The sequence below is a fragment of the Aotus nancymaae genome, unplaced genomic scaffold (assembly GCF_030222135.1).
Source record: "Aotus nancymaae isolate 86718 unplaced genomic scaffold, 86718_ANA_hifiasm-v0.15.2.pri h1tg000030l, whole genome shotgun sequence".
Taxonomy (NCBI): domain Eukaryota; kingdom Metazoa; phylum Chordata; class Mammalia; order Primates; family Aotidae; genus Aotus; species Aotus nancymaae.
Genome location: NW_026988443.1, coordinates 36,152,731 through 36,173,727, shown reverse-complemented (window position 1 = coordinate 36,173,727; position 20,997 = coordinate 36,152,731). Strand labels below are relative to the sequence as shown.

The 20,997-nt window shown below is 55.8% G+C and overlaps 1 protein-coding gene across 4 annotated transcripts in view; it reads right to left on the bottom strand.

Moving 5' to 3' along the window:
- Positions 1-1,588: 1,588 nt before the first annotated feature.
- Positions 1,589-20,997, bottom strand: part of CMIP (c-Maf inducing protein) — a 259,594-nt gene continuing 240,185 nt past the window's right edge. For 3 of the 4 annotated variants that reach the window (XM_064383344.1, XM_064383343.1, XM_064383342.1), the window contains 10 exons: positions 20,675-20,701; positions 20,347-20,395; positions 16,925-17,032; positions 13,881-13,997; positions 12,019-12,159; positions 11,136-11,183; positions 9,737-9,883; positions 7,978-8,083; positions 6,493-6,563; positions 3,209-3,541 (listed from right to left, as the gene is read on the bottom strand). In XM_064383344.1, the coding sequence (XP_064239414.1) occupies positions 3,488-3,541; positions 6,493-6,563; positions 7,978-8,083; positions 9,737-9,883; positions 11,136-11,183; positions 12,019-12,159; positions 13,881-13,997; positions 16,925-17,032; positions 20,347-20,395; positions 20,675-20,701 (868 nt within the window). In that variant the 3' untranslated portion in view covers positions 3,209-3,487. Of the gene's footprint in view, positions 3,542-6,492; positions 6,564-7,977; positions 8,084-9,736; positions 9,884-11,135; positions 11,184-12,018; positions 12,160-13,880; positions 13,998-16,924; positions 17,033-20,346; positions 20,396-20,674; positions 20,702-20,997 lie in introns of all 4 variants that reach the window. The other variant, XM_064383341.1, reaches the window with a different exon arrangement.

The window sequence follows — 20,997 nt, the reverse complement described above, 5'->3', positions numbered from 1 at the left end:
CTCGAATTCCTGACCTCAGGTGATCTGCCCACCTTGGCCTCCCAAAGCTCTGGGATTACAGGCATAAGCCACCATGCCCAGCCTTCTCACCTGTCTTAAAAAGACCTGGTAGAGGCCTCCAGGGCACCAGAGGGAGGTGTGGAGAGGCAGGACAGGTAGCAGAGGGAGTTGGATGGTGTGGGAAGGATGGAGTGGGGGCTAGCAGCGCAGCTCCAGACACAGAGTCTCTGGAGAGATGGTTTAGGGCCAGGCCTGGGGTGGAGAGGCAGAGGACTGCCTCATGGACAACCAGGAGTTCCGTCAGCAGGTGGGGGCAGGACATGCCTGGGCTGAGTTGGGGGACCCTGGAGGGAGACTGGTTTAGGAAGAGGGGAGGAGATAGAGCATTTCTTTTTTCTTGAGATGGAGTTTTGCTCTTGCTGCCCAGCTTGGAGTACAATGGGGTGATCTCGGCTCACCATCACCTCTGCCTCCCAGGTTTAAGCGATTCTCCTGCCTCAGCCTCCTGTGTAGTTGGGATCACAGGCATGCGCCAGCATCCCTGGCTAATTTTGTATTTTTAGTAGAGATGGGGTTTCTCCATGTTGGTCAGGCTGGTCTCCAACTCCCAACCTCAGGTGATCTGCCCGCCTCAGCCTCCCAAGGGATTGCAGGCGTGAGCCATCGCACCTGGCAAAACATTTTTTTTTTTTTTTGAGACGAAATCTCACTCTATCACCAGGCTGGAGTGCAGTGGCGCAATCTTGGCTCACTGCAACCTCCACCTACCATGTTCAAGTGATTCTCCTGCCTTAGCCTCCCAAGTAGCTGGGACTACGGGTACGCGACACCACACCCAGCTAATTTTTGTATTTTTCAGTAGAGACGGGGTTTCACCATGTTGGCCAGGATGGTCTCAATCTCTTGACCTTGTGATCCGCCCGCCTTGGCCTCCCAAAGTGCTGGGATTACAGGCGTGAGCCACCGCGCCCAGCCAGCATTTTGGACATGTGGAGATTGCCTCTTGAGATGTCTGGCAGGAGGAGGCAGCTGACAGGTGGGTCTAGGAACCTGGCACCGAGCAGCAGCACAGCATCACCTGGAAGTTCGTCAGAAATGCAGACGCCCAGGCCCCACCCAGAGCTGTGGCGTTAGTACCTGGGTTTTCACAAGACCCCCAGGTGGATGTAGGGCACATTTCTTGGAGTAGTTCTGGGCTGGAGCTTCCATGAGGCCATGCTTAACAGCAGCACTGACCTCATCTATGACACAGAGTCTCAGCTGGGAAGCAAATCGTCCCCCATGGAACATGTGGCAACATCTGGAGACATTCAGGTTGTCATACACGGGGAAGAGGTGCTACTGCTGGGTAGAAGCCAGGGATGCTGTTCACCGTCTGGCAATGAATACCACAGCCCCCTGCAGCAAAGACAGCTCTGGCCCCAACAGCCAACATCAGCCAGGGCGCTGGACCTGGGTCAGGAAGTGCACGCAGATGAAGGCGAGGGCATAGTGGCACCGTCTGAGCCTCGGACTTACCACTTGGGCTTCGCCCCCTCCCTGGACCTTCTCCCCCAGGCGCCGAGAAACCACACACACAGCCCAGACATTGATGAGTCACTTACAGTTTATTTTTGCCTGAAAGTATTTCACATCTCTTTGTACACAGCTACGTGACAGTAGTATTAACCATCAGGAAAAGCAACAGTGCGAGGGGAAAGGTGGCATGTCTTGTTTCTTTTTTTTTTAATTTTTTAAATTTTTTTTTTTTTGCTTCTGCTTCTTCCCGCACCAGAGTGCTGTGAAGTATGGGACTGGAGGAGGGGAGAGAAGAATAAAACCAAACAGCTAAAAACAACAAAAAACGAAACACGAAACGGAACACACTCACGCACACACGAAATAAAACCTGGCGCGGAAAATGAATCAAGACTGGAACCCAATTTCTTTTTTTTTTCCTTTTTTAAAAAAATGAGGGCATAGTAGGGGGGTAATAAAGTCTACCTAGCAAAGTATAAAACGACAAAAGCATGGTTTCCATTGAATAAGATTAAATATATATAAAACAAGTACACTGACTGTGGGGTAGGTCCGGAGGTGCTGGAGGAGGGAAGTATTTGTGCTAAACCAACAGAAAAAAGGGCTGGGGGGAGAAGGGGACCCCAAATAAACCATCGACGGGCTGCTCTGTACAGTGAGGGCTTGTTAAGAAAAAGCCGACTGTTTATAAAAGAAACGGAGGTTGGTTTGTCTTCGGAGCAGGTGGGGACAGAAGGAGCGTCTTCTTTGCAGTGGTCACACGTGTGGGGTGGAGAGGGGAGGGGAGGCAGTCGGGCTGGTGGAGGAAACGTATCTCTCTTCTCCCGAGGGACCATGCAGAGAGGCGGGCATGCATGGGGCTGCGTGAAGCACACGATGGCAGGGGAGCCAGAGTCTCCCCTGGGGACAGGGGACAGCAAAGGCTGACAGGGATGGGAGGTCCCGGGGGGTGGGGAACAGCTCTTTCACGGCGTGGATTGCAGAGGGCAGGTTAGCAGCCCCTTATTCAAGTCTAAAGGGGCTGAGAGAAAGAGCTTGGGCGTTAGAGGAGTGAGGCTTCGTCAGGGGACCTCATTCCTTCCTCCTCCCCCAGCCTGAGCCCCGCCTCGTGAGGGAGTCGGAGACATTTGGAAATCGGAAACGCACAGTGGTGGGTGGGCGAGGTGGGCAGACAGACAGACAGAGAGCATTAGCATAGAGAATCCAGTACGAAAAAGCAATGAATTTTTCCAAGGAGGTTCTTTTTTTTCCTTTGTCTGTTTGTTTCCTTTAAAAAAATAACAATACTACTACCACTAACCCAACAGCTGACTGATTTATACAGTACTACACACGGGGGGAGGGAGGGCAGGAGGGCGGGGAGGGAGGGTCAAAGACTTCATAAATAAGAGGCGGGTCCCAGACCCGCAATTTGTCAACATGTCTTAAATAGGTGCATTATTTAAATCTTATGTACAACAAGAATCACTTTGCATAGCAATGGTGAGGACACAGGACGGGTGCAGTGACATGACTGGGTCTTCTTGTCCCAAGGGCGGGGGGCGAGTTCGCAGCTCAGCTTGGAGCCTCTAGGAAGAAAGCATCCTTCGTCCGGCCCGCACGGTGACATTGGAGTTGACTTTTCCCACACGGCATTAAACACAAAGGCAAAGAAAATCCACAAAGGGTCCCCCACCCCCCAGCCCACCCCCAACCCCCTCCCCGACCCGCTGATGCTCCTCTTGTTGCTACAAAGTCCACTTTAGATCAGGTCAAAGGTTCCAATTACGAAGCTAAAAGAATTGGCGGGGGCTGGGCGTGCTTGTGGACCCCCTCCCCACCCCCTCCCCCCTCTGCCCCCAGAAAAACTCCCCATCTATCTCACAGCCAGGACACCGGGGTGGGACCCCGGGACCGGCTGCTCTGCGGCTGTTAGTCAAGAGTTGTTTTGTCGCGGTCACAAACGTCTTCCTGCCTCGAGCTGGGAGCTTCACCAGGCTTCTGTGTAGCGGACGTCCACCTCCTTCAAATTGGGAAGCTTGGCCTGGGGGTAGCAAGAAGGGTCCTTGTCACACGTAGGTCATTCCCTTGCATGAGCTGGCAGTACCTGGCTCCACCTGCACCACCGGGGGGGTCCCTGCCACCCTCTCCCTACCTTGGTGCTGTGGGCACCCTGGGATCTTGGAGGGTTGGGTGGCCTTAGGCAGAGAACAGAGCAGGTGGGATGTGCCCTGGCCCCAGAGACATCAGGCAGCGGGGCTCCCATGCCCTCGCCTCAGATGGGCTTCGGTCTCCGTCTTTTCAGGCGGAAGCAGTGGGGTTTGAACCCAAGCTCTGCCATTTGCTGCTGCATGACCATGGGCAGATAACCCAGCTTCTCAGAGCCTCAGTTTCTTCCCTCGTGGGCCAATCTGATTCTAGTCCCTGCCTCAAAGGACGGTGCTAGGGATTAAATACCAAACGCAGAAAGCCCAGGGCACCATTACATGCCCTAAGAAAGGAAACTGTTCTCACTTTTCCTGCCAGTGACATTCTCATCGTTATCAGAAAATGGGCAGGGGAACGGTGTGGATTGCACTAAGTCTCAGGTATCAGGAGGCTGAAGAGTTCCCACTTGGGCTCTCCCTACACTGGATGCGTTGCTAGACTGTACGATTCCTCTCTCCATTGTTTTCTGCTACCCAGACCCTCTTCCACTCTTCTTTTGTAAACAGATGGATTTTTTTCCTTTCTTTCTTTGAGACAGAGTCTCGCTCTGTTGCCAGGCTGGAGTGCAGTGGAGCAATCTCGGCTCACTGCAACCACTACCGCCTGGGTTCAAGTAATTCTCCTGCCTCAGCCTCCCAAAGAGCTGGAACTACAGGCATGTGCTGCCACACCCAGCTAATTTTTGTATTTTTAGTAGAGACAAGGTTTTACCATGTTGGCCAGGATGGTCTTGATCTCTCGACCTCGTGATCCACCCGCCTTGGCCTCCCAAAGGGCTGAGATTACAGGTGTGAGCCACTGTGCCCAGCCTGGCTTTTTTTCTTAATGAGCATCTACTATACAGAGAGGTGGCTGCCTCGTAACTGACCTCATGCCTTTACCTGCTCCCTCCGAACTTTCCTGTACACTGGCCAGCACAGTTTTTGGATGCATGTACGCATATATGCATGAACATGCAAACGTGTACACATACGCACATGCAATCCCAATTCCTCACGGCTGCTCTCCTGTGCTCGACAGCCCTCAATGGCTCCCCACGGCCCAGGCAGAGACTACAGGCAGGGACCTGCAGCCACCCGCAGTGCTGTAAAGCACATAAAGCCAGTCTTTCAGAATTAGGAGACTTCGCAGAGTCTAGAATTCAAGGTTCCCTTGAAAAATGGGAAGATCTGGCCAGACTGGGCGGTGAACGGCGTGGTGTGGCCTGCCCCGCACTGAGCGGAGGCCCCTCCTCCAAACGACAGGCAGTCGCTGTTTGCTCCAGAGTCCCCTCCTCAGGGAAGCCGGCCACAGGCTGGCAGCAGCAAGTTGGCACCATGTCTTGCTCAAATGTGTGAAAATAAAAAAATAGACTGAAAGTGATTTTTCTTCCCACGTGGCCTTTCCTGCACTCCCCACGGTCTGCTTTCCAGCTGGTCTCAGTAGCGGCTGATTTTCAGCACTCTGAACTCAAGACACTCCAGAGCAGCATTTCTCAAACCCGAGAGTGCACAGGAATTCCCCAGGGTGGGGTTAACGTGCACTCAGATTCACAGGCCTGGGGTGGCCCAGATCCTGGATTTCTGTTGGCCCGAGTGGGGCCGAGAGCGCTGGTCTGCAGACGCCACTCTGAGTGCAAGAAACTCTGAGGTCTACACTCTGGGGTGGGTGCTCCGCTGGCTGTGCCCCCACCATCTGCTGCATCCTGTACGTCCTCTCTTGGGCCTTGCTCTGCTGACCGTCCCTCCTTGCTGGCCCCACTGGGCCCTGTGCCCGCCTTGGTTGGCTGAGCTTGCCTGTGCCTCCCAGCAGGGAGCATCCCCCGGGCAGGGATGTGGCAGGCACACCTCAGCATCCCTGTCCCTGACACGGGCCTGGTACACAGCAGAGGCTCCAGAAGCGTCTGGAGGATGCGCCAGTGAGCACGCCCTGGTGGCGGGAGGCCTGGCTGTAGGAGGTGGGCCCTGGCCAAGAGCTGCTGGGGGATTCCCTCCAAGTGGCTTCCAGGGCACGAAGGTGCCAGCGTGGCTCATGGGCACCATCTGTGCTTTTTCACCTTCAAGCCCAGCCCTTCTCTCCCAGGATGCTGGCCCTCTGCCGGTCTCGCCTGCTCCTTCTGGGGCGGCTGGTGCAGGCCCAGGAGAACGGGGTGACAGGAGGCAGGTGAAGGCCTGGCTCCTCCAACCTTCCCAAGGCATGCACGTGCTTTTCTTACAACGCGCCTGCCTTCCACCCTCTGATCCTTCCCCTTTCCCCGATCTCACCCGCCGGCCTAGTGCCGGTGCAGTGCAGCCCTCAGCAGCGTGAGGCACCAGCCCCGCTCAGCCCTCCCCGCTTTGACTCTGGCTCCCTCTCAAAATATTTATTTCCCAACAGCCACAGCACGCTTTTCAAAGCATGACTCACTGCTCTGCTGAGACCTATGAGGGCTTCTTCCATCCAGCCCCGGCCCATTCCCTCACTGCCCGGCTACATCTGCTCCAAAGCCGGGCCTCACCAACGTCTTCTGTCTCAGGACCTTGGCACCTGCTCTTCCTCTCGCCCTTTGGATTTCTGACTTCTTACCTTTGAGGCCCCAGTTCCTGTGGCCTCTTCATCAAAGGGACCATCCCTGATCACCCCAGGCCACACAGGCCCTCCTATTTCCACTTACTCCCCTGCTGCTGCCTCTTCGTGACTCCTTTTGACCTGCCGTTATTTTACGTATTGATCTGCAGGTGTCATCGCCTTTCACTGGAGGAGCTCCATGCAGGCGATCCAGCATCCAGATGCTGGCTGGAGGAAGGAGGGGAGGAAGGAGGGAATTACCTTCAGATCTTCGTAGGTGTCAGCTGAGAGCTTGGTGCTGTTCATGTTTAAACTGCAGAGACTCTTCATGGCTATACAGAGAGACAGATACAGTCATTAGGACAGCGAGGCCCCAAAGGGACGGCTGCAGGTATGGGACGCCCAAGCTGGAGGGACTGAACGCAGACGCCAGGCCTCCTGTTTAGGAGACGGGGCTGGGGAGGCAGGTTTCGCAGCCACAGCCAGGGCAGGAGGCGCACTAGACACCGGAAGTCTATTTAAGCACGTACGTGCTGGTCTCAACAGAGCCTTCATTCTCTTCCCACACTCTGAGCCTCCCTCCCTTCTGATCCCTCTGTCGTGTCCCTCCACTGCCGGGACCTGATGTCCCCAGAGCTTACCTGCCACACCCCACTCCCAGCCCAAGCCCTTCCCTAAGGAACCCCGGATGCTCCCCCGACCCATCTCGTTGACTCAAGTGCTGCTTCTTGAAAGCAAGTCTGTGGTTTGTGCTGGAGTCACACGGGGACCAGATCCCTCCACCCACACTCAGAGACGCTGAGCAGGGCCGTGGCAGGGACCAGGAACCTGCAATGTTCATGAGGACCGCGACCCTTACCCCATGGGACTCCAGCGGAAGGAGCACATTTGCATTTGCAGATCTGGCTCCAGATCTTATCCTCTGCCTCCAATGACCCACTCACCTGCCCCCACCTCCTCCCAAGCCACCCAGAATTTGCCAACGACCTGGCGGGAGTCTTGACCCCTGCCCAGAGTGCCTCCCACTTGGCCAACTCCCACGAATCTGTCTTCACAGCCAGACCCAACAGCGCCTCCCCAGGAAGCCTTCTCTGACTCTCCCACCGAGTCATGGATTTTCTCGTCTAAAGCAATGGGCCGGAAAAAGGGAAAGCTGGCCGAATATGGAATCCCAGGCTCAACATCCCTGAGGTTAGTTCAGTTGATTGGCGTTGGAGCACAGGAACTGGCCTTTTTAGGTTCCTTGAGAATTCTGTGGCTCCTTCTATCATGACAGAGCTTCTCAAACTTCAACAGGCACAGGAGTCTCCCAGGCATCTGCTCACCGGGCAGTGTTTGAGTCAGGAGGTCTGGGGTAGGCTTGGGAGTACAGGTTTCCGACCAGCCCCCAGAAGACGCTGCCGTCACTGGTCGGGGGACCACAGTGGCCATGCTCTACAGCCCTGCCCTTGAACTTGGTCCCTTCCTGGACTGGGAATGTCGGGAGGGCATGGGCTGGCCTTATTCATTTTTTCCATTGCCTCTAGAACACAAGCTCCCTGAGGTGAGGAATATTTTCCCTGCTTTGTTCCTGCCACTTGGAACGGTTCCCTGTCCACAGGAGGTACGCAGTGAACACTTGTTCGTGAATGAAGGAATCTCTGCATCTGTGCATGGTGCAAAGTCAGTGCTCGGCCAGTTTGGCTGAAGGAAGGAAGGAATGATTAAAGTGGGCCCTCACCCCCCAGCGTCCCCCGAGGCACTCACAGCTCAGGGCCAGCAGGCCGGCGTCGGTGACCGGGGTCTCGCACAGGTTCAGCACCTGCAGCATGGTGAGGTGTTCCGACAGGAGCCGCAGGCCGGCGTCTCCAAACTGTGGGCACAGAAACTCTCAGCCCTCTCTGGGCCACCCCTGGGGAAGTGACTCTGATGCTGGGACAGAGGTGGGGGAAATGGATGGGACAGAGCCTGGTTCTGAGGCCATGGCCCGCCAAGCCCTGGGGTCTGGGCTGCACTCACTTCACCCAAACAATCCCACGCCTCTCTGACCAGGGTTTGAATCCAGCTTCTGCTGCTGGGAGTGGAGCCAGGCCAGGGGCCCCGTGGGACTCAGTTTTGCCTCCATGAAGGAGGGCACTGAATTTGGCCCTCCCTAGCTGCCAGAGGCTGCCCAAGCGCTTTCTCCTGCTGGGCGGACACTGGAAGGATAGGGCTAGGCCCGGGGGCAGGTTGCGGGGACTTTCCCCTGTTTATCTGCTGCAAAACGAGGGTGAGGGCAGAAGCTGCACTTCACAGGCGTGGAGGAAGGCCCCTGCATCTGCCCTGCGCAGAGTACTGAGTGGCGCAGCTGACGCCCAGCTGGGACTGTCCCAGCAGCCACTGGCATTACTGTAACAGAAAGACCCAGAAGCCTCCCGCACAGCCCTCAGCATGCCAGCGAAGCGCAGCTCACGTCTCAGCTCCACCTCTCAGAACCTTAGGCCTCTGCACTGGGCACAGTATTTCCAATGGGGAAATGGGCCACAGGGCTTCATGAGGTCCTCAGTCTCCTCTAGCCTCAGGGAGTGGGTGCGAGCTTGAGGGAGGGGCTGTGTGGTAAACAGTGCCTGGTGTGCAGGCAGGGAGCGGGGTGAGGGGGCAGGGAGGAGGATGAAGGGGTAGGGATGGGAGTGAAGGGGTTAGGAAAAAGGGTGAGGGGGCATGGAGAAGGGTGAGGGGGCAGGGAGGAGGGTGAAGGGGCAGGGAGGAGGGTGAAGGGGCAGGGAGGAGGGTAAAGGGTTAGGGAGGAAGGTGAGAAGGCAGGAAGGAGGATGAAGGGGTAGGGAGGAGGATGAAGGAGTAGGGAAGAGGGTGAGAAGGCAGAGAGGAGGGTGAAGGGGTAGGTAGGAGGGTGAAGGGGCGGGGAGGAGGGTGAAGGGGTGGGGAGGAGGGTGAAGGGGCAGGGAAGAGGGTGAGAAGGCAGGAAGGAGAGTGAGTGGGTAGGGAGGAGGGTGAGAAGGCAGGAAGGAGGGTGAAGGGGTGGGGAGGAGGATGAAGGGGCAGGGAGGAGGGTGAAGGGGCGGGGAGGAGGGTGAGAAGGCAGGAAGGAGGGTGAACGGGTAGGGAGAAGGGTGAGAAGGCAGGAAGGAGGACGAAGGGGTAGGGAGGGGGGTGAGAAGGCAGGAAGGAGGGTGAAGGGGTAGGGAGGAGGGTGAGAAGGCAGGAAGGAGGATGAAGGGGTAGGGAGGAGGGTGAGAAGGCAGGAAGGAGGGTGAAGGGGCAGGGAGGAGGGTGAAGGGGTAGGGAGGAGGGTGAGAAGGCAGGAAGGAGGGTGAAGGGTTAAGGAGGAGGGTGAAGAGGCAGGGAGGAGGGTGAGAAGACAGGAAGGAGGGTGAAGGAGCAGGGAGGAGGGTGAAGGGGCAGAGAGGAGGGTGAAGGGGCAGGGAGGAGGGTGACAGGGAAAGGAAGATGGTACAGGGGAATAGGGAGGAGTGTGCAGAGGTGAAAGAGGAGGGCACAGGGGGCCTGGAGCAGGGCAAGAACGCACCTGAGTGGACCACAGGTTCAGCTGCTTGAGTGAAGGCAGTTTGATGAGGTGCTCGGCGCAGGCACTGGTTACATTGGTGAAGGCCAAACTGAGGTTCTCCAGGTTTCCGAAGGAGCCAGAGCTCAGCAAACGAGCCAAGTCAGCGTCCTGTGAGCAGACGTGGGCGAGGCCTGAGAGCGCTGCTGGGAGCTCGAGACCCTGACCCTCCTCTCCCCTCTCCTCCTCTCCCTCGCCCTCCAGAGAGCTCTTCCTGGGGGGCAGCAAATCCCAGGAGCTGAGGTGGGGGCACAGCTTGGTGGGACGGGCCAAGGGGGTGGTCAGAGAGGGAGGGGCTGCCGAACGTCCCATGGGTGACAGCTGCCAGGCGGAGGAGAAAGCCTTCAGTGCTGTGACTCACACCCTGAGTCACCAGCGGGGTGTTCTGAGGCCACGGTCCTCCCACAGGCGTCTGTCTGTGTGTGCGCGACTGTGTCTGTGTGCCTGTGTGTGTGTATGTCTGTGTGTGTCTGTGTGTCTTTGTATGAATGTGTCTGTGCAGGTCTACACACATGCATTTGTCTGTGTGTGTGTGTGTCGGTGTGTCTGTCCATGCATGAGGGTGTGTGGCCAGTTGCCTCACTCCCAGGCAGCAGCTCATCCAAACACCGAGGCCACATTCAACTCTAATGCCTGAAGACATCAGCGCATGCCTGAGCACTGGACTGGGAGGTTCCCGAGGCGACCTCCACGCTCCCCTCCATCCTTGAGTGTTGGCGGCCACGTGGCTGCCCAGAATGCAGGCTGATTTCCCAGCCTCCCTTGCCACTAAGTGTGGCCCCACACACTGAATCTGGAAAATGGGATGCAGGTAGACATGTCAAGTAGAACTTCCAGGAAGTTTCTTAAGGGGAAGGGGTGGGCATGTCCTCCTTCCTGCTGGCTGGAATGGAGACAAGATGACAGGAGCCCGAGCAGCCCTTTCGGTCCAGGAAGTAGAAGCCACATGTCAAATATAACGGGGCAGCAGAATAGAAGAAAATAAGATCCTTAAAGACCTTATAAAACGAGAACTGTAAGATACACAAGCCTCAAAGGGTTGCTTTGAGGATAAAATGAACTTACAGAATAGCATCTGGCACACAAATGCTCAAGGTATATCTGCTATTATTACCAGTATTATTAATAATCAACACTATTATCAACAAGAATCTTTATCATATTTTAACTTTCTTTTTAGTTTTCATTTCTCTTTCTGAGAGCAGAAAAGAGAAACGGAAGAGCTGGCATGTCATGTACTAGGGGGTTCTGGTGCCCGGCCCGCCATCACCTCCCAGCTCAGCAGCAGACACCACCTGCCATTCCCAACAGAGGACCAACCCGCCTTCTCCACCCAGCCCCCAAGAGAACCAAACCAACTCACTGTGGACTTAGAGGGCAGTGTTAGCCTGGTGGGCCCGCCTTTCCTTTGCTGCAACAGAAACCAGACTGGTTACACCATTCTTTCCCGCAAGCTTCCACCCTGGACTCCCACCTCTGTAACACTCAAGGAGCCACCATTATTTTCTTGGTGGTACAAGGTAACATGGCGGTCCTGGTCTCGGGGCAGATCCGGAGATGAGGTTTGAGTACAGGTGGTTTATCAGAAGGTGATCCCAAGAAACACCAGTAGGGGGTGGGTAAGGGACACTGTGGCTGCCCATAATGGAAGGGTGTCATCGATCCAGCTATCACTGGGTGGGTGCTGGCACCAAATCCCACTGAGGGACTCTAAGAAATGGCGGAGAAGCCGCGTCTCGAACACATCCCACCAAAGAGGTGAGGAAGCTGGGGTATTGATACACTCTCCCAGCAGGCATTGGTTGAGGGCTGCTCCAGGAGGTCAGAGGGCATGAATTCCCTGCCCCTTCTGTCCTGTGCACACATGTATGTGAGTGTATGTATGTGGACATAGAAAGTCCTTTAGCAAAGAGGTGTGGGTGCCGGCATTTGGAAGTTGGGCCCCCATGCACTGAAATGGAAGGGTCTACGGGATATGGAGGAGGGTGGGCACGGACAGAGAGTCCCAGATCGGCCCCAGTGAGCTGTGTGACTCTGGGCCAGTTGCTTTATCTCTCTGGGCCTCTCTTTGATTACCTGGAAAGTGGCAGGTGGTTAATACCAATTTCTTGGGTTTGGAGGAGAATTCCATGAGATTGAGGCCCACTCACGTCCAAGTACTGGTTCCTGGGCCCTGCCCTATCCCATTCTGTCCTGCCCTGGCCTGTGTGGCAGGTGGGGAGCGGTCCGCAGCAGCCGGGACTCACCAGCTCCTTCAGCTCGCGCTGCCGGTCGCACAGCTGCTCGTACATGCGCTTCCCCACGTCTGTGCTCTCCAGGGTTGAGATGATCTGCAGCTGGGTGTCATTGTTGTCGATGATGTTGTATTCCAGCATCAAGCACAGGATCTGCCCAGAACCACAGAGGCGCGTTAGGGCCCGGCTGCCACCCTATCTAAGCACACTCTGCGCACCCCAAGGGCCTTGTTTTGAAAACCAGCAACCAGCTCTCCCCTTTCTGCACCCTGGCTGTGTGAGGTTGGGCAAATCACCTGCCCAACTTCCTGCCTGTACAGTGGTAGCATCAGAGCGCACGCAGCAGGCCCCCGAGCACTGGTGGAAAGCCCAGAAAACACACTGCTGTCTCTCCTCAGCTTCTTCTCCAGCGGCTGTCATGAAGTAGGTTCTCAGGCTCACAGACTGGCCTGGAGCCCTGGGCCCAGCTACCACACACAGCTTCTGGGAGGGCCTGGTGCAATGCTCATGCGGCTCCAGCCTGGGACTCAACATGCCTGACAGCGACAGCCCTGCCTCTGACATTCCCTTTCCAATGACTTTCTTTTTCCTTTCTGAGATGAGATCTTGCTGTGTTGCCCAGACTGGTTTCGGCCTCCTGGGCTCAAGCAATCCTCCTACCTCAGCCTCCCAAGTTGCCGGAACCATAGGTGCATGCCATGTACTCAGTTCTCCCAGGACTTCTCACTCACCAAGGAGCGTTCACCCAGCCCAAGCTTCTCACAGCGCCTCTAGCCTGTCTCCTGTCTCCCTGCTCAACCTCTCCCATGACTTCCAATTCCCTGTCACAGGACAGCCAAGACTAAAGCCAAACTCTTTCCCAGCACCTCTGGGCACCTAGAGGGCTCTTCATGCACGTCCAGCCCCATCCCAGACCTCCTGCCCCTTGGCTCCCTGTGTTCCAGCCACCCTGGCCTCTGGTGAGCCTCCTTGGTGGGAGCCTAGGCCCGGGCTGTCCCCGCAGCCTGCTCAGCTCCCACCTTCCGGCTGCCTTTCCCCAGAGCTCGCATGTCCTTCTCATTTACACGGGAGCTGCCATGGCCTCTACACGCCTGCCAACTCTTTGATGCTCTTCCCACCAAGAGGTAAAGTCCAGCTCCCATGCCCTTGACTGAGGGCCGGCCGTGGTAACTCACTGCCAGCGCTGGGATGTGGCAGAAGTGATGTCGCCTGCCTTCCAAGGGAGGCTAAGTTAAAAAGTGATAAGGCTTCTGCCTAGGTTCCCTTGGGACAGTCGCTCTGGGAGTCCCAGGCTTCTGGGGACTTTGGAGCATGAAGGAGAGAGAGAGGAACAGCAGCAGGTAGGGGTGACATGCGGGACGGGGTGTGTATGTTCTTGGTAGGTGGGTAGCCTACCCCAAGGCCATGAGGTGGAGGGCGTGGCTGGGGAGTCCCAGCCGCCAAAGCCCTCACTGTTGGAGGCCTCCCAGGCCAACGCAAGCAGCTCTGATGCTGACCCAATCTGGTCCCATCCGACGGATGAGGCCCCGAGTGACAAGTGCGTAGCCACGCCCAAGCACCCCAACGCCCATGCGCAAAATAAATGAGTGTTCTTGTTTTCAAGCCCTCACTTAGGGGTGGTTTGTTACACAGCAACAGACGAGCAGAACAGAAGATCCCTAACCCCACAGACCCATGAGCTGGATCACAACAGAAATGAAGACACTGTGATGAAGGCCTGAGGCTCCCAGTAAGCTCTGGAGGGCTGGGACTGCCCGCTGCGCCCACTACCCACCATGCCTGCATTATCTCCTGGCTCCCAGCAGATGCTCTGTCGGCAAGAACAAGGGACGGGGAGACGGCAGCTCTGCCAGGGACCCCGACCAGCTCCTTACCTCCACCATGGTCTGGTTGCCCCTCAGTGCCAGGAGCATGCAGGGTCCCAGCTTGTTTTCCGCCAGGGATAGCAGGAATTTTTTGGTCTTGTAACAGGAGCCCATGAGGATGTGCACCTGTGAGGCAAGAAGGCCCAGGTGAAGGGACAGGGACGCCCAGAGCCAGCCTCCAGCATGCCGGCAGGACTGTGAGCCCCAGAGTCATCCACAGACCTGCCCACACGCTGTCCAGACAGCCAGGTGTTCTAGGATCACCAGGCCCCAGAGGATTGCAAGAGACCTCTCCCCGACACATGGTCCAACGTGGACGGACCCTGAGGATGCTACACTGAGTGAAATAAGTCAGTCTCGAAAGTCACGTTCATGATCCCTCTTCTTCTGAGACTTTTTGCCTTTTAAAATATTTGGTACTACCTGATTTAACTATAAGCCCCAGCTCAGCAAGGGTATCTTTTGTATAAATTTATAATACTAAATGCAATAAAAGCTCACTACAATGCAATTTAAAGTCTATTTACTTAAACATGTATAGCCCTTGCTACTTATTTTTTGAGACCGAGTCTCATTCTGTTGTCTAGGCTGGAGTGTGCAGTGGTGCGATCTCAGCTCACTGCAACCTATGCCTCCTGGGTTCAAGCAATCCTCCCACCTCAGCCTCCCAAATAGCCAGGATTACAGGCATGTACTACCATGCCTGGCTAATTTTTGTCCTACTTTTAGTAGAGATGGGGTTTCATCATGGCCAGGCTGGTCTTGAACTCCTGACCTCAAGTGAAACCCGAAGAGCTGGGATTACAGGCGTGAGCCACTGTGCCTGGCCCTTGCTAATTTTTTAAGAATCTGGAATAGAGTCTCTAAATGTAATCCCCTGCTATTCTAAAACTTCTGATGTTTGAAACACTTACTACGTTGAAGTTTTAAGCAGAAGGATGACTGTGACTCTGCTACATGAGATACCTGGATAGGGAAATCCAGAGACAGAAAGGCAAAGTGGCTGCCAGGGGATGAGGGCGGGAGGAAGCGGGAGTCAGCGTGGAATGGATGCTGAGCCTCAGTTTCGGAAGATAAGACAGTTCTGGAGATGAACAATGGTGACGGTTGTGTAACAATGTGAGAGTCTTTAATGTCACTGAGCAGCGTGCTGACAGACGCTAACTTTTACACTATGTATATTTTACTGCCAAACCAAAAAAGCCCCTCCTCTGCTCCCCTCGGGACTCTGCTGATAGCTGATCCTCTGAGTTACTGGCACTACTGGAAATTTCTGGGCAGCCTTTGCTTGGGGTGGGGTGCACACGCGTGGGGCAGGGGATGTGAGGAAGTGCAGCCACCTCTGTCAAGCCCGCTGTGAGCTGGGAAGGGTGTTTTGGGAGACTGTCTGCCCCAGGAATCCAAAGATTGGCAAATTCTGCTCCCTCTTGGGTTACGTGTCAGGTGATCTTTTGTTCTGGTGTACGGGGGATGGGGGCCCAAGGGCAGTGGGCTTGGGGGAGGCCTGGACACTCCACTGGCTTTCCTCCAACTTCAAACAATGGCAAATGCTCTTGGTGGTGAAGGCCGCCTCATCAAGGGGCTGGCTTCCAAGCCATGCGTCTCCATGGCAACAACACACTTCCATCCAGCGGCTGCCTGCTTCCTTCCTTGTGTGTATTTTTTCCGCTCCACCATGAACAGCTCTGGCATACAAATGCTATCTCTCGGCCTGGGAAGACGCCAGCTCCCTGAGAGTCCCCACATTATGGGGTGGGGGAAACTGCTCAGTGTTGCTATGGTGAAGCTGTGACATCAGAGGAGAACCTGAGAGGTGACTGTGGGCGCTAGAGAGGTGGTGCAGGCCGGCAGGGGCAGGCACCTTCCTAGACGCACAGGGCCCTGAGAGGCCTGGGGTGGTAGGGAGGAGGGGAGAGGGAGTGCATGAGGAAAAGGGCCTAAAAATAAGCCCCTTTCAAGAAGCTTCCAGGGGCAGCGCCTCAACGTGTCACACCGCACAAGCGTCTCTGCTAAGTTCAGCACCGAGGGCCAAACCAGCCACCCAGCAGAGAGGAGAATCACCACTGGCGTCACTTCCGAGCAGCGACTGTGCTGGCCCGCCGGGCACCGTGCATCTGCTGTGGCACGCCATCACTAGGGTATCCACGAGAGGCCAATGCGATGCTCCCGGACGAGGGGCTGAAGCTGGCAGGGGCAAGTTACCAGCCCAAGGTTAACCAGCTAGCTCCCAGTCGAGCTGCAATTGGAAGCCCAGTTTGAGTGCGGGAGCACCAGTGGCCAGTGAATGGAGCTGGTTTTCTCAGCAAGTGGAGCCGGTGAGGCCGCCGGCCACTAGGGAGCAGCATCTGCCCCAGGAGGAAGAGGCCGCGGCCCTTTACTACCCAAAGAAGGTGTGTGGGCCGCGCCAGGAAGGGCTTGGAAACAGAAGGCCTGTGTGACCCCAGGCACGCCACTCAGCCTCTGGGGCCTGTTTCAACACGGTGTAACTCAGAAATAAGGATGCTGCGATGAAAAAGGACGGTGCATGCCAAGCCATAGATACAGCGCCCGGCACAAAGAAAGTCACCACGGATGCGGCTACTGGTTTGGTGACCTCAGACCCCTCATGATAGCGGGGACAATCACCCTGACCGCGACACCTCCTTGTAAGGACTAAACAAGCTGGTGGACCTTCAGTGCCTTCCAGAATCCCTGGTGGGTGCTGGGCACTCAACCCTCGTAGGAGGGTTGACAGAACCTTGGCAACGAATGGTGTGACCTTAGGCAGTAACGCCCTGGGCTTTCACTGCCTTGGGTATAAAATGGGACAATGACACGTGTCCTCCTCTCACTGTGCTGTGAGAGACAGTGCAAGCGGGGATGTCCAGTGGAGCCTCAGAGAAGAAATGAGTCAGTGACGGTCAGGGTCACCACCACCACCATCATGACCAGCAGTGTGTTAGCCTGGCAACTCTGGGGCTGGCCCCGAGGAATAGGGGGCAGCTGTTTCACTAGTCAGGCACGGCAAGCCCAGGGCACCCTGGAAGTCACCCCACTGAGGTCCCACTGCATACCATGCTGGCGAACAGCTCCCCGTCATCGTCGCAGGCCACCCCTCCAGGGCTGTAGAGCTGGAACCAGCCATCTTTGCCGGCCCGCACGCTCAGCAGGCACGAGTGGACCTGCCGGACAGGGGGAGACACAACTGGTGAGCCGCACGCAGCCTCGGTGACATTGGTGACCTCAAGCTGCACACAAGATCGTTAAATCCCGAAGTCAAGAGACCCACTTAACTCTGTCTCCTCCAGCAACCCCCAGACTTCCACCAAATGCCATGAAAGGTCTTTTGGGAAACACTGTGGCCCCCACATCCCGGAGGCACTGGCTGCTGGCTGTCAGCTGCATGGGAGGGAGGGCAGGTCCTAACTTCACTGGCAGATCTGAATGAAGCAGGCCTGTGGCTACACCAGGGCAGAGGGATGCCCAGAGCGACTGCCCAGAATCAGCCCCCTTTCCCCTTCTGGGTGGGGCCATCTTCTGGGTCTCTGTCCTTTGTCTGGTTCTCTGTCCTCTCTCTGTGTCTCTAACTCCTCTCCCGTGCTCTCTGTCCTCTTTCTCTAGAAACCGCTCCCTGCTGTCTCTTCGGAGTTCTGCTGCCCCCAGCACTGACTCCCCGTCCTGGGTGTCTGCTGTCTTCCATCCCTGACTTTCTTACATTGACTTGTGCAGGCACCAATCTCCCCTCCAGGTATCTGCCCTCCCAATCTTTCTGTCTCCCTTTCTGGGACTCTGCCACCTTCTCTGGTCAGGTCTCATCCCCACTCCCTTCCCCGAGTGTTTGTCCCTCTCCACTGAAGGGTCTCTGTCCATGGCTGGGGGCAATTCCAGTGCCAAAGCCACAGCTCTTATATTCCTTCCCAGAGCTGTGTGTCTGTGTGAATGGGTGTGATTGTGCATGTGAGCACACGTGTGTGCATGTATGGGAGGAATTCTGCATCCACCCTCTGGCCTCTGCTGTGATTACGCAGAGAGAGAGAGAGAGAGAGAGAGGGATGGAGGGAGAGCGGGGAGCGTAAAGGAGAGAGAGCGAGCTCGCACAAAACACAAAGGACTTTTCCCCACCTCCTCCTGTCCTCGGAAGAAATCCGAGAAGTTCCTCATCATTTCCTTTAGGAAAGGACAATTTGCTGCCAAGAATCAGTTACCCACGAATATGAAACTGATCACAACTCACACACGAGTACACAGAAAACAAAGGCAGTGGCTTTTATTTTTCCCTCTGAGCTGGAAGAATATCAAGGGTTCACTTATCGACTTCAAAGAAATAAAGGCTTCAGAGTATAAGACGCTATTCGACAAATATAGCAAAGAATTTTAAAGGAAACAAATCTGGCTTCATTTAGGAAGGAGAAGGTAGGAGGGAAGGGAGAAAAAAGAGTGAGGGGGAAAAGGGAGAGAGAATCAGCAGAGAAAAGAAAGAGGCAAACAGGAGAACAAGAACCTCCGCCGGGGAAGCTGCTCCTTCCAGACTGCAGGTCCCTCGGGGCCTGATGTATGTTACCCTGGTTTGAAAACGTCCCTCCCAGCAGCTGGCCCTGCCTCTCCATTCCGAGAAGCAGCTGGTACCACTTTTATTCTCCCAACGTCAAAGCTGGGCTTGAATAAAGGCGCACTTCCCGGGAGAATTCTGAGAATCTGCTTCACAGGCAGCAAGGAATGACTTAAGTTTCAGAAAAATGGAGACAGTCACTGGTCCCCGACTATTTAAAAGCATCAAATCCACTGTTTCTCCTTTTTCCCTCCACGCCCGAGGAGCACTTGGGGAATTGGTGTTTAGAATCCCGGTGTTTTAGACGAGACTCTTCAAGCCCCCTCCAGAACTAGATTTTTCAGTGTGGCCTGGAGACCAGCCCCTCAGAACTACTCGGGATGCTCGCTCGAAATGCATCAGAATGCAGATGCTGGGCTGCCCCATGGCCCCATGAGCTGGAACCGGGAAGAGGTGCAGGGGGAAGTCTGCCTTTTGAACAAACTCCTCAGGTAATACAGTTTGAGAACAATTACTCTAGAACTTCTGGAATTAGAGCCTGACAAACTATGGGTTCTGAATCAGAGAGACCTGCCATGGTTGGATATGGCAAGACCTGGGTGTTGACGTATCCTCAGATTTTTTCTCAAACACCATTTACCACCTTCTAGACTAAGGTCCAGTTTGCTCCATTTAGCTAAGTCCAACCAGGTCAGTACCACCTTCTCCAGGAAGCCTCCCGGGGATGGCTCCATGGACAATAACTCACTCTGTCCTCTGCCCATCCTTCCCCCTGCTCTGCTGGGAGCACGACTCCAGGTCTGTCCTCAGCTGGGAGCCAGGCCCCTACCACACTCAGAACTCACACACACAGAGAAGTGGGCTGTGAGCTCTTCGGGGCACAGCACACAGTGTGGTGGGCTGGTGAGAAGCACCAGGCTCGAGTCCTGCCTCAGCCGTGGACCAGCTGTGCCACACTGCGGATGCTATAGAAGCCACTCACAGGGCCAGGCGACGTGGCTCACACCTGTAATCCCAGCACTTTACAGTGGAGGCTGTAGGCGGGCGGATCACCTGAGGTCGGGAGTTTGAGACCAGCCTGCCCAACATGGAGAAACCTCGTATCTAATAAAAATAGAAAATTAGCCGGGCATGGTGGCGCATGCCTGTAATCCCAGCTACTCGGGAGGCTGAGGCAGAAGAATCACTTGAATCCAGGAGGCAGAGGTTGCGGTGAGCTGAGATTGTGCCACTGCACTCCAGCCTGGGCAACAAGAGCAAAACCCCATCTCAAAAAAAAAAAAAAAAGCCACTCATAGGGACGCTGTGAAGATGAGAAAGAGGATGTGTCTGACCCAGGGTCCAGCACCTCATAAAGGGCAGCAGCTGCTGCTATTACTGGTATGTCAGGCGATGCAGGCCCAGGGCTATGGGCTGGCTTCCTGGCCCGCCTAGATCCCTGCTCATGTGCACAGGCATGGGGGCAGAAGGTGGAAGGCTGCCCTCTCTCTGGAAGTCCAGCTTTGGTTAGGAACACAGCAGCCCCTCAGGGAAGCCCCTGGCCACCATGACCAGGACATAAAAACCCAGCTCTGATTCCTTGCTCTGCCCAGTGATTCACATAACAGAAGAACCAGACAGGATCAAACTGTTGCCTCGGAGCGGGTTGGGAGCTGCCATGCCAGCCCACCCTGAAATCAAGGCCTCGGCTGCGGGGAGAAACCACCAGCCGGTGGAAAACCACCCCTGGTGAGCCGGCGTTTACAGTAAAACACTGACATCACAGGCTGGGCTTGCACCAGGGCGGGGCTGTGTTTATGCACAGGCAACGGGTCTCTGAACGCTGTTCTAAATGCCGCCGGTGACAAGGAGTCTCCCCCAGAGCCTCAGAAGGCCTCAGAGGGGCCTTCGTGCATCCTGCCAACCCCGACAACGGGCCTGAGATGCAGAAAGGAAAGCCTTACTCACCTCTTGCCGGGGGTCTTCGGCGAACCTCTGAATCACGTACTTCAGTTCCCTGGAAGAGACCAGGCGTGTGGAGTTACTGCCGGGGTCTGGGCCTGGGTGGGAGGGGTGGGGTGGGGAGGGGATGATGTCAAGAAGGCCCGGGACAGGGAGCTGAGCAGGCTGGCAGATCAGGGACGCGCGTCTCAGAACTGCCGGGAGGAGTCACCACTGCCTCCCAGAACGCGCGTGCTGCAGGGCAGGGGCCGGTAGAGGCTGGCCGCGGAGGGAAGGCCTCAGGACAGAGGCCGTGCGTGCCAGAAGGGAATGAGGGCGGTGCCCACACACTCACTTGGTGAACTTCTCGTGTGCGAGAGCTCTGTAACAAAACAGAGGAAAACACGGCAGTTAGCAGAAGCTTCTGAAACGGTACAATGTTCCCAACATTTTCCTCTGGGGATGTCTAGACTTTGTCTGATTCGAGGAATGGAGAGGAGTCTGAGTGAAATGCCAACATTTGTCCGCACTCAAAGGCTCCGAATCAAAGGCCTTCTTTGAGGGTCGACGGATCATGGCAGCGTGAACAGGCTGGGCCCTGCATGGCCCAAAGCTCCTCGGGCCCACACGTGTGAACACGAGGAGCTAAGCGGCTGCCTGTGCACGTGTGGGTCCACG